Source organism: Lissotriton vulgaris, chromosome 1_1, assembly GCF_964263255.1.
Source record: "Lissotriton vulgaris chromosome 1_1, aLisVul1.2, whole genome shotgun sequence".
NCBI lineage: Eukaryota > Metazoa > Chordata > Amphibia > Caudata > Salamandridae > Lissotriton > Lissotriton vulgaris.
In genome coordinates, this window is record NC_141685.1 from 659,072,247 (window position 1) to 659,085,476 (window position 13,230).

The following is a 13,230-nucleotide window of genomic DNA, read 5'->3' on the forward strand; positions in this document are numbered from 1 at the left end:
GTGTTTTGTTACAATTGCACATTGAAAAACTATCTGAAATCCTTGATGAATGTGAAGGCATTGTTTATTCATTGAAGCACACTCTCTTCTGTAGCGACTGTCCAAGTCTAGTGGGTTCTTTCTTTTTGTCTCCTGTTCTGAGAGCAGAGCCCACAGTTCTTCCTTTTAACTGTTGTTGTGTGTCCAAATCACCTACATGTTTTACCCATTTGACCTTTCACCTTCCAGTTGGTAGTATGCAATGGTTCTCCCATCATTTTCCAGGCTGAATGAGCCGAAGGCCATGAAAGGTGGGGGTTGGCTGTACATATTGTAATAAAATATTACTTTATGTTAAAACAAAACTCTAGAAAGTCACAAACAATCAAAATCAAAGGTTAAAGTAACGTTCTAGTTAGGTGTGATAAAAGATCTGTTTTCGTTGAAATTAAAAAAAACTTAGAAATTGACTGAAGAAAACCAAAGGTTAATGCAACATTATAGGTAGGTGAATGTCAGTGACAACATTAACGCTTTGAACAAAAAATAAAACCACAGAAATTCAACAGTTATAGTTAGCAAAGCTAACCATGACATGCGCCCTGCCCTGCTTATGACCTCACATATTACATCACTCATTACATGTTCTGTGACATTATTTATGACATCATTGATGACATCTAAATGACATCATTGATGACATCAGTGTTAACATAATCCAAGCTTCTTTTGTACACATTAATCTATAAACTAGTATGGCATTAGAGGCATGGAAGTAAGTACAGAATAACTCAGAATTCAAAGCATCATTAATGCCAACACAGATACAACTCCCTTAGGTGTAGCAAGCATGTGTTATGTGCAACATTGACCCTATACTATACACTTCATGAGTATCCTAGTTCACATTAACACTTTGTCAGATATATTGAAAACCCTCATTGCACGCAGTGTTCAATATGTATACAACTGTTTAGAGAAAGCCAAGATAATCAAGAAGCTCAACACCTGTTCTAAAATGAATGCCCTACTACGGACAGCTTTTATCTGTATCAAACCCCTGAAAATCACCAAACCTAGATTGAGAAATTATGTTATGAGTAGAAAAGAGGGTACTATAAACAGTGTTTACTATGGAGAGAGTTTACTCTGTACCACACTGTTTTCAGACAGTGTAGTAGCCAAAGAGAGACTATTCACTTAAAATATCAAATATCTGAAGTTGCTAAAGATCATACTACCTGCAGTCTGGATACTGTGGTGAAAACTTTACAGATAGCCCATCTTCTAAAGAAACACAAGGACATAAACATAGGTTAGTACCTTGTACACACTGCCTTCTATGTTAAGTAGAAATTGTCTTGCTGAGATGATTCTGTCCAATTACTTAAGGCTGCTTACAATTCTTAGTATGTAATACCTAGAATCTTTGCCCTCCTAGAAACTATCTCTGCAGTACCAAACAACCTGTGCGGAACATAATGAGTACATGTAAAATGTCACCAGCCCACAGATTTAGCCTTCAAATCAAAAAAAGATTCATAACAAGTTCAATACCTCTTCGCACCTATGGTGCATTAGGAGCACATGAGTTTTGTAAAAACGTATTCAGATTTGTTGGACACAGGCTAGTAGAAAATTAGATGGAAAAGTAATATGGTAGTTGTCCGTCACTATCTAAACTATAAAACAAACTAACACACTCATTGAATGATGTCATCAGTATCGCATCAATGATATAATTTGTTATGTCATCAGTGATGTCATAAATTGTCATAGAACATGTCATGTGTGATGTCATATGTGAGGTCATATGCAGTGCCTGGCGTGGGGCAAGTTATAGTTAGCGCTGGGTTGAGGGTAAGATTGTTTATGTGCAGGAAGGCGTCCCTTCTGCACACAATTTAGAATTCCGCAGAATTCCACATAAAAATAAATTTTTTAAAACACAATTCATTCCCAAAAATTTCAAGTTAATTTCAAGTTATCATTTTGATTTTAAAAGCACGAATGAACATAGCAGTAGCAGTTGATCTTAAAATTTACCAAGCCGAAAAGGGGTGTACTTTAAATAATCAAATTATCATAAATGAATTCTTACTAATTAAAACTAGTTTCTAATCTAATACTATCCTTAAAACAATCAATATTAAAACTTATTGTAAAATACCAAAATATAAAATGTACTATACAGTTCTGGATCATGGGCGTAATAATGATAATTTATCACTAAACTGTACTGTGTAACCGGCAGCATCATAACAGTGCAAAGTAGTTCACTAACATACACTCACCTATTTCAATATACAGTACACAGTAGTCTAGCAGCAAAACAAGTATTTAGTAAAGTACATCAGATCTAAAGGTCAGTAACTAAAAGACAAAGGGGTCGATTCCGATTCGGGAAAAACCGCTCTGAATAGCCGTTCGGAGCGTTTTTCCCGTACGAATCGTACCCTGCAACGTCCCCCGTACGTACGACGAAGTACGATTCGTACCAGGAGCTGTACTCCGTACGAGTCGTACAAGACACCGTACGACTCTAATCTCCGTACGATTCCCCCTTGAAACCTGCTGTACGCGTCATCTGTACGGTTCGCGGCTGGTTTTTACGACCCAGCAGATACGATACGTGTCAGGTACGCACCGTACAACCCTTTTTCTACGGGAGCTGAAAACAGCCGTAAAAGCAGAGTTCGTGCAGAAACAGGTACGGAACGGCCCCCCCAGGTACAGTGCGTACCCCCCATGATCGCAGGGGTACGCACCATACCCCTGCGATCATGGGGTGTACGAGCCGTACCCCCATTGTACGATCGGTGTACGAGCCGTACCCCCATTGTACGATCGGTGTACGAGCCGTACCCCCATTGTACGATCGGTGTACGAGCCGTACCCCATGTACGATGGGGGTACGGCTCGTACACCGATCATACACCGATCGTACAATGGGGGTACGGCTCGTACACCCCATGATCGCAGGGGTATGTGCCGTACCACTGCAATCAAGGGGGGGGTACGCGCTGTACGGGGTGTATGTAATCGTGCGATTTTCCGTACGAATCGCCCTTACCTGACGTGGACCGTACGAATCGCGTCCTGATTCCCTGGTCCGGATCGTACTCGTCGGGTCGTAAAGCTTGTGTACGAGTCGTATGGTTCACAGTCTCAGCCTTGCAATACGTACGGATCGCGACGATTCGGACGGATTCACGGAATGCGGATCGTACTACGCGACTCGGACGGACAGGTACGATTCATACGGAAAGGGCTACGAATATGAATCGTACGGTGGATTTCTTTACCGGATCGGAATCGAGCCCATAGTTTATATTGATGCCCATGCTTAATTTCAACCTAATAGATTGAGCATCAAACATCAAATACATGATGACTAAGCAGCGAAACAAGTTTAGTAAAGTAGTTATAATCCTAAAAATGGTACACAGTCAGAATATCGAGTAGTAAATATCGACCTACCATAATATCGTGTTTGAAATTTCGAAGGTGTAGAATATCGATGTCAAGAATATCGTTGGACAGAATATCGACCCTAAGGTAATATCGAAATTCTTTATATCGATGTAAGTAATATCGAAGTTAGTAATATCGATAGCATATATATCGATGTCACTAATTTCGATGACACTAATATCGATATTTGTATAATTTTTTTGTTTTTTATTATGTATGTTATATGTTTTATTTAAGTATTTAAAATAAATAATATTATATGTGTATTAATTTAATATATTAAAACATTTATTTATAAGCAAATTATATGTTTTAGTACCGGAGCGGGTTGTGAGTTTATAGGGGAATAGGGTGGGAAGTAATTTAATTATGTTTAATTAAATATTAAGTAGTAAGAATTATAAATTAATTTTAATTAATTGCTAATTAATTTTAATTAATTTTAATTAATTGATAAAGATGTTCTGTAGCGAGTTGTGGGTTTGTAGGGGAATAGGGTGGGAAGTAATTTAAATATGAAAAATTAATTATTAATTAGTAGTTATTAATACATAATTTTAAATCATTGGTAAATAAATGTAATTAATTGGTAATTTATTTTAATTAATTATTTGATATACATGTTCTGTAGCGGGTTGTGGGTTTATAGGGGAATAGGGTGGGAAGTAATTTAATTATGTTCAATTAATTATTAATTAGGAATTATAAATTTGTAATTAATTGCTAATTAATTTCAATTGATTGGTAATTAATTTTAATTAATTGGTAATCAATTTTAATTAATTGGTAAATAATTTTAATTCATAAATAGATAAATGTGTTCTGTTGCGGGTAGTGGGTTTATAGGGGAATATGGTGGGAAGTAATTTAAATGTAATTAAGTAATGTTTTTAAATTGTTTTTTTAATAATATAATTGATAATTAATTATTAATTGCTAATGAAATATTATAAAATGGTATTTTTAAATATTTATTTTTAGATAAATATATTTTGATAATCATGTCTTTAATAATTATGTGTAGGTATTGTGTATTGTGTATGGTTTATATTTATTTAATAGTTTTTATTTTTATTACTACAAAAAACCTTTTATTTATAAGTATGTTATTTTAACCCCGACGCTATCCAATGCTTTCCCTACTGTTGCACTCTCTGGAGTGGGAATAGTAATTTTTACCCCTATGCTATCCAAAGCTTTCCCTACTGTTGCACTCTCTGGAGTGGGAATAGTAATTTTTACCCCTACGCTATCCAAAGCTTTCCCTACAGTTGCACTCTCTGGAGTGGGAATAGTAATTTTTACCTCTACGCTATCCAACGCTTTCCCTACTGTTGCACTCTCTGGAGAGGGAATAGTAATTTTTACCCCTACGCTATCCAAAGCTTTCCCTACTGTTGCACTCTCTGGAGTGGGAATAGTAATTTTTACCCCTACGCTATCCAACGCTTTCCCGACTGTTGCACTCTCTGGAGTGGGAATATACATTTTTACCCCTACGCTATCGAACGCTTTCCCTACTGTTGCACTCTCTGGAGTGGGAATAGTAATTTTTACTCCTACGCTATCCAACGCTTTCCCTACTGTTGCACTCTCTGGAGTGGGAATAGTAATTTTTACCCTTACGCTATCCAACGCTTTCCCTACTGTTTCACTCTGTGGAGTCGGAATAGTAATTTTTACCCCTATGCTATCCAACGCTTTCCCTACTGTTGCAGTCTCTGGAGTGGGAATAGTAATTTTTACCCCTACGCTATCCAACGCTTTTCCTACTGTTGCACTCTCGGGAGTGGGAATAGTAATTTTTACTCCTACGCTACCCAACGCTTTCCTGAGTGTTGCACTCTCTGGAGTGGGATTATTAGTTTTTACCCTTACGCTTTCCAACGCTTTCCCTACTGTTGCACTCTCTGGAGTGGGATTATTAATTTTTACCCCTACGCTTTCCAACCCTTTCCCTACTGTTGCACTCTTTGGAGTGGGAATAGTAATTTTTACCCCTATGCTATCCAACGCTTTCCCTACTGTTGCACTCTCTGGAGTGGCAATAGTAATTTTTACCCCTACGCTATCCAAACCTTTCCCTACTGTTGCACTCTGGAGTGGGAATAGTAATTTTTACCTCTACGCTATCCAACGCTTTCCCTACTGTTGCACTCTCTGGAGTGGGAATAGTAATTTTTACCCCTACGCTATCCAATTCTTTCCCTACTGTTGCACTCTCTGGAGAGGGAATAGTAATTTTTACTCCTACGCTATCCAACGCTTTCCCTACTGTTGCACTCTCTGGAGTGGGAATAGTTATTTTTACCCTTACGCTATCCAACGCTTTCCCTACTGTTGCACTCTGTGGAGTCGAAATAGTAATTTTTACCCCTACGCTATCCAACGCTTTCTCTACTGTTGTTGTCTCTGGAGTGGGAATAGTCATTTTTACCCCTATGCTATCCAACGCTTTCCCTACTGTTGCACTCTCTGGAGTGGGAATAGTAATTTTTACTCCTACGCTATCCAACGCTTTCCCGAGTGTTGCACTCACTGGAGTGGGATTAGTAATTTTTACCCCTACGCTATACAACTCTTTCCTCACTGTTGCACTCTCTGGAGTGGGAATAGTAATTATTACCCTTACGCTATCCAACATTTAAAATAAATAATGTTAAAAATATTATAAGTATATTTAATTATTTATATTTATTACATTTTATGTAATTTTTTATGTTTGTAAATGTATTAGTAAATTACAATATATTTTATTAATTTATAAATTAGTAAAATAATTATTACTACTTATTGTTCAGTACATATATATTATATATTTACTGTATATATTTAATTAAAGTATTATTATTATATATGTATTATTTATTAATTTTAAACATTATTAGATACTTTTACCTATGTACAGTTTATTAATGTTATTTACTTTATTTCACATTTATATTTTAAAAGACAAAAAAACGATCTTTTTAACATCGATATTTTTAACATCTATATTAATTTTTCGATATTTTTGTGCTTACCATGTTGTAGATAGGATGTCGATATTCTTGCCCTCCATATTTTTGACTCGATATTCCTGTAGGGCGATATTTTGTTGGTCGATATTTTGTCAGTGATCCCCTAAAAATAAATGACTAGCAGCAAGACACGTGCTCATGCTTAATTTTAAACGCAGTAAATTGGTCATGAGGACTGGGAGGTCGAGAAAAAAGTGCAAGTGCTCCATGCATCCTTTTTAAGAATATCTTTACCAACCAATAACTAGCAGCAGAAAAAAATTGTAAAGTGCATATTAACTAGCAGCAGAATTTTTTTTGTAAAGTGCACATACACAGTTGTAAACATAACTAATCGGTCATAAAGTGCACAATAACTAGCAGCAGAAAAAATTTGTAAAGTGCACGTACACAGTTGTAAACCTAACTAATAGGACCTAATGAACGAAAGGTTAAGAATCAGATAAAGTGCAAGGGCTGTAAACATACATATCTCAAAAGATCTTTACGCCCTTAATATATGTTTAAAAATTGTTTAAAAAAGCTAAATATTTTAAAACACATCAATTCAGATGGGGGGGACAGCAGGCGATTTCGGGCCTGTTCTGCAGTAGTAATGTTGTACTTTAAGAAGCAAATTCTTAAATGTCTACGACGTATTGAGTGTAATGCAAGACAAACAAATAAAACATGATTCAAATCTTGTATACATAAATTACATAACTGACAATACCTTTCATTTCTAGGAATACCCTCCCAAGATCCTGTTATGATTCTTAGGGGGAGTAAATTCAATCTCAGTAGTAAAATCACCCTACTCACTCCATGTTTAAGATTCATAAGACATAAGGCTGGGCATTTTTGACAATACTACTCCCCACAATACAATCAATGCTTCTGTTCTCTGAGCACATTGTAATATCTCTTGCTTGAGACACCACATATATTGTTTTCTTAATTATCCTCTTCAAGGCCATTTTGCAAGGAACCGCTGCCCCATCCTTGTCTAAACCAAACATTAATAATGCTTTTAAATAATTCCTAAAAATAGCACTTTTTTCCATCATATTTACAAATATTTCTCTATGCTACGCTACCCTTAGCAAATTCTGAGAGCTATTTATCAGTGCATTACACCATCTAAAGCACGCGGCCATTGATAGCACACATGTAGAAAGAAGATCAAATTCGAGTCTAAGAGCTGCAATTGGTGCCGCGCAATTCAAGTTACATATTTGGCGCCAGATCTTTCCTTCCACTTTCTCGAATTTGGCTCACTCTTGTACATGTATTGTTTCACTGGCATAGCTCAGGGTTGGTGGGATCTTTATTTTATAAACTGAAATAATGTGTGAGAAATGTCTTTTCCCACAGTGTGTATACAGACGATTAATTGCAAAGGCTTGTGAAATCGCTTTACCTTTGCAATGATCCATATGTCTATTAGCTGAACACCTATTTGTGAATATTTTTCCTAAATATGGATAAAATGTTACTACTTCCAGTTTTTCTTTTCCCAATAACCAATTCAGATTTTTTCTGACCTTACAACCTTGATAGCTAAAAATCATAACTTTGCTTTTTAAAATATTTATTTTTAAATAATACTCTTCTGTGTACCTAATTAACTCAGAAATCCCTTCTCTCAGTAGGACTCTGGAAGCTTTTTTTATTGATCACAAAAGCTCAGGCGACAGTTGCAGTGTCAAACCATACCTGAGAATATTTGTAGATTATTGCAACTCTGGGCTCTTAACAGGACATTCCACTGTAAATTCTAAAGGTATTGATTGCCCTCTTCCCACCTATGATGCTGCCATAGGAAGAAAAAAACTCAGTAAAGTTTCTAGTTATCTAAGGCTCTTTAATATCATTACAAAGTCCTGTGTGCCCCTCAATGTTCAAGCTCAGGCATTCGTTCTGCTTCTGGCCCAGACAGCTGTATGACTAAAAAAAATGATCACAGCTGTGTGGGGGAAGGCACTTTTATGTGGAAGCACACAACATCGGCGTAATCAAAATGTATATTCATAGCTAAGCACATATGGGTGGAGCCAAATACCCTTTCCTGGTAGTGCTTATTAAAGCCCTTTTTTAGGGAAATAACATAACATCTGGTAATAGCTGCACTCTCGTTACAGACCTAAAAATTATTAAAAAAAAGATGGCAAGTGTTGGTGAAATGATTTGAAAAGTAATTGCAAAAATAAGCTTACCTTTATTTTCTTTTTCCTTCTAGTGGCAGAGTTATTTTTAGGTCTGCAGTTGATTGACAAAACTTCAAATTTATGGCAGGCTAAAGTCTTAGGAGGATTTGTCGGATGGGAAGCGCTAATCATAATTATTCTTGAAGTGAACTTTTACCTGACACGAAAAGGTAAATTGTAATTCATTTTAGGTATTTTTTTCTATTGTATGGAATATCAAAATGTTAACTCATTTCATATTTTTCAGGTTCAAGCGCTTATGAAATTGCAGATAAAAAGGTACTGTGTTTTTGTGCCATTGATGTCCTGTCCCTCATTTCCAGTTTATGTATTTTGAATAAATAACTTTTAAAAGAGACTGTCAAGAGGTGATACACAAAATCTGAATTTTTCATCTGTTAACTTTGCACATGTTAATTAAAACAGGCAATGACTAAGCCAGTAGGTCTGGCTTGCCTTTCCAGTTAATAGCCAGACCCATTACATTAGTCAATGCTTATTCAAATAATGAGGCTTAAAATATATATTGTAATTCATTCTTTTACAAATGCAGGATCAAGGAGAAATAGTGAGTTTGCGCTCAGCTTGTTGCGTGCATGGATTGTAGTTCTTCATATTTAACAATCTTAACTGATACACAGATGATACATTTCCAGTGCATGTGAACCAGCTCTGTCGTTTGTTGCTTTTCTGTTTTTTAAATAACCTTGAAAGACCTTACTTGTGCTGATTCACAAAGATAAATCAACATGTTTATTTAGATCTACTCCTGCACCTAGATACAGCTCTCCACTGTTTTGCTATTTACCATTACCAAGAGGAGATTTACACCAAAGTGTACTTGTGGGGTGGAGATTTGGACAATATAATTAGCAAGTGTAAAATTATTACTAGTGACTCCACCTTTTGGTGGAAATCTCTACCATTGGGGTGGATATCTCCCAATGGGAAATCAGACCGAAACGCAATACTTTTTTAAATGTTATTAAAATATATATTTACAAATATTTTAATATGTAATTTATATATAAAATCATTTAAAATGTTATTACCCAGAGCTAATGAAACGAAATGTTACAGCACAACAACTCATCAAGCTAAACGTATTAAATAAATATAAGGATTTTATGTGTGAATATGTATTATTAAATAATAATTTAAATACAAATTAGCAACAATAAATGTTTTCTTTTAATGCACTTTTAGTTTGCTATGGCATTTCCTTCAAGATGTTTTCAGATAGGACAGAGGCGCAAGGTTGCATGCCTCACAGGGAATGGTCTGAAGTGCATATAGGGCTGAAGGTACATACCACCTGCAACTGTTCTTAACAGCACAGCCAGTTACACATTCATTACTGTACATCGCATATGCCTCAGTGTTTCCTGGAAGTACCATTTAAGCAGTGATTTGTTGGAAGAAATTGTCTAACGTGGCTAATGGCTTTCTCATCGTCTTAAGAAATAGTCATGTTTATTATTACACTGCATCAGAAAGATGTGGCTAGCGGATCGGAGGCGAACCTGCAGGTAGAGTATCCACCCAAAACATTGTTACTGAAGGTAAGTACATTTTTTTAATGGTGATTACTGCTAGTTGTATATGTTTTTCACTCCTGGATCAATACCAAAGCTTTACCCAATGGCAGTGTGTTTGAGGAGGAGGAACGAGCCAAAGGCCTTGCAACATAGATGAACCTGCCCCAGGCTTAATATTAACCTACCAGAGAAAAGACCTGAAGACACAAGTGGCTGAACAATGCAAAAGACATCCCCATGTGATGGTCACGTCATATTAGATAACAGAAGCCCAAACACAATAGACATGACTGAGAAGGACAACCGTAACCAGCATCCTAGGGCATAGTCATAGACCTAGACATATTTCTAGGTTTTCAAGCACTAGCTTCTGAACATAACATGACAAAATGCAAAGGCAGAAGAAGCATGGCACCCCGAAAGCAGAGATATACCCTGTCAAGAGTAATGTCATCAGCAGATGATGCCTAAACAAGTGCCACAATAGGTCTCTATATAACAACTGCAAGACATATAGGAGAAAAAGAAGACTATTCCCCCCAAAAGTAGGCCAGCAGTAGGAAGGAAGAACCAAAATCTCAGCTTGCGCACACTCTCTTGTACCAAAACAAAGACTACCCAGGAAAGAACCATATCTAATTAACAAAAAAGCAGTAACTGCTCCATTATTCACCAATAGCCTTGCTATAAGGTAGCAACAGAAGAAGAGATCAGACCTCAGAAGAGGACAATGGTGTTTCGACCTCAGGAAAAACGGAAGGCCAAAGAAGCTTTTCATAGACCTAAAAATAAAAAGAAGGAAGTGCTGTTGCAACTGAAACCAGCTGATTGAAAGTGGCCATAGTGTGGGAGACATCTTAATAAGCATAAGTAACAAAACCAGTTACAGGATGCCAAGCCCTGGAAAAACACCCTAAATATGTTACAGTTGGTCGAAGCAGTTGGAATCCCACATGTGGAGCAGAAGCAGTGGGCAGTTAATTTCCAATGATGATGTTCTTTCTGTTTTCAATGACATTTTTTCCAGTTTGGTCACAATAAAGTAATATTTCTTGGACCTTCTGCTAGCTCCCTCTCCCCTATTCATTCATAATAGTCTGCTGTTGTACATGTAACCAGTTTGTACTACCACCTCTCGATTACATTAGAATGGAGTGGACAGAATCAATTTCAATTTCAAAAGCTTTATTCGATCATTTAAAAAAACACTCATAAATGCACACAAGAAGATACATCATATTACGTAACAACTATAAAATTTAAGGTAAACAATTCATTACAATCACAAGGAAAGGAGAGGTATCAAGTGGACAATAGCAGCTAATTTTACAAAAAATGATACATTCACAGTTGGGTTGTAAAGTCCATACTTTTCCTAGCGGACACGGATTTCAGAATAAAAGTCACTGTAAAAAAACACACATCCGGTACATCAAGTGCAAATAAAAACCTCATGGCAGTTTTAACAGTTGACACAGAGTATTTTTTAAAAAGCGGTTTAAGGGGGGCAATACGGAGATACAGATACAAAGGACAAATAAGCAAAAAGTGCACAGTGCTCTGCTTCGAAGTCCCGTCACATGGACAGGGAATTGACGTATGCTTTTTTCTCAGGGGGAAAGCCACCAGATTATGAACAATACCTAATCTTAGTCTGGTAAGGACAAACAGGTGAGATTGCTTAGTGACCACTTTTAAATACTTCGAGAAGCCATAGCATGTCAGGTTATTAGAATAATAAAATTGCTGTGTTACAAATAGGCAGCTGAATTCACTGCGCAATTTTGCTTTAACCCCCAGATAAACATGTTTAACCTCCTGTTTTGAAATATCAGTGGCGCAAGCTGGGTCTGCAAAAACATCCATATCAAACAACTCTCTATATGATGTAATAACGTATTTAAGCCATGGGATCAGAATATATTTATCCAGGCGGAGGCAATCATTAATGATTCTCCTAGTGAAACCAGTTTCATCCTTGGCCCAGATAGATCTCCAGGCCAATAATGGTCTCAATCCTATTAGATCAGTCAAAAATTCCAACCCAACTTCTTGATGGACCAGCTCATTAGAGGCTGAGGTTGGGAGACAGAGAAGCCTCTTTGAAAAGTCATTTTCCGCCACTTGCACATCCCCATGGCGACAGTGTCCCCAGACACCCAAACCATAGAGTGCCACTGGAGCACATCTATGTCGGTATACATGCAACATGTCATAAATACGACGGCTTCCTATTTTAGAGGCAAATTTAAAAACACCAGAAGCACCCTTGCCCATCTTAGCCTTAATATTAAGTATCTCCTGTGCCCACGTGCCATTACTACTAAAAGTAATGCCTAAGTAACAGAATTTGTCCACCACTTCGATTTTTTGATCCTCAAACTGGAATGATCTTAACTTCCTTACCTTCTTCCCACAAGCCATGATGAAAGTTTTCGAGTTATTAATTTTTAGTTTCCTCCCCTTAATAAAATCAAAAAAACTGTCCATTAATCTCTGCAGACCAACCGGTGTTCTAGATAATAGGACTGTATCGTCTGCGTAAAGCAGTACGGGGAACGCTTGGCCCTCAACACGCGGTGCATCAGCATTAACCAATTTCAGCTCGGAATCCATGGCATTATTAAAAAGAGAAAAAAGAAGTGGAGCAAGGACACAGCCTTGCCTAATACCGGATTTGACCTTTATGTTATTGGTACATTCCCCCGCTTGGCCAAGTCGAATCTGGGCCGACAACTTACTGTACAATGTAGCCAAAAAATAAATAATTGCAGCAGGGGCGCCCAGATCTAATAGTGTGGTTCACAATAAAGCATGGTCCACCAGATCGAATGCACAGGTAAGGTCCGCGAAACAGAGGAATAGCGAGCCTTGCTTGGCTCGGGTGTATTTACCAATAATTAGATCTAAATTAATACACTGCTCAATGGTACCGAGGCCCTTGCGGAACCCGAATTGGGAATCCGCAAGGATACCATTGGCCTCTGCCCACTCCTCCAATCGCAACAAGAGCACCCTGCTCATTATTTTTAG

The 13,230-nt window shown here is 37.1% G+C and overlaps 1 protein-coding gene across 1 annotated transcript in view; it reads left to right on the forward strand.

The window, feature by feature from the left end:
* LOC147747616 (ferric reductase 1-like) overlaps positions 1–13,230 on the forward strand; it is a 664,587-nt gene that overhangs the window by 596,579 nt on the left and 54,778 nt on the right. The window contains exons 14-15 of the mRNA XM_086936340.1: positions 8,692–8,829; positions 8,907–8,938. Of these exons, the coding sequence (XP_086792466.1) occupies positions 8,692–8,829; positions 8,907–8,938 (170 nt within the window). The remainder of the gene's footprint in view (positions 1–8,691; positions 8,830–8,906; positions 8,939–13,230) is intronic.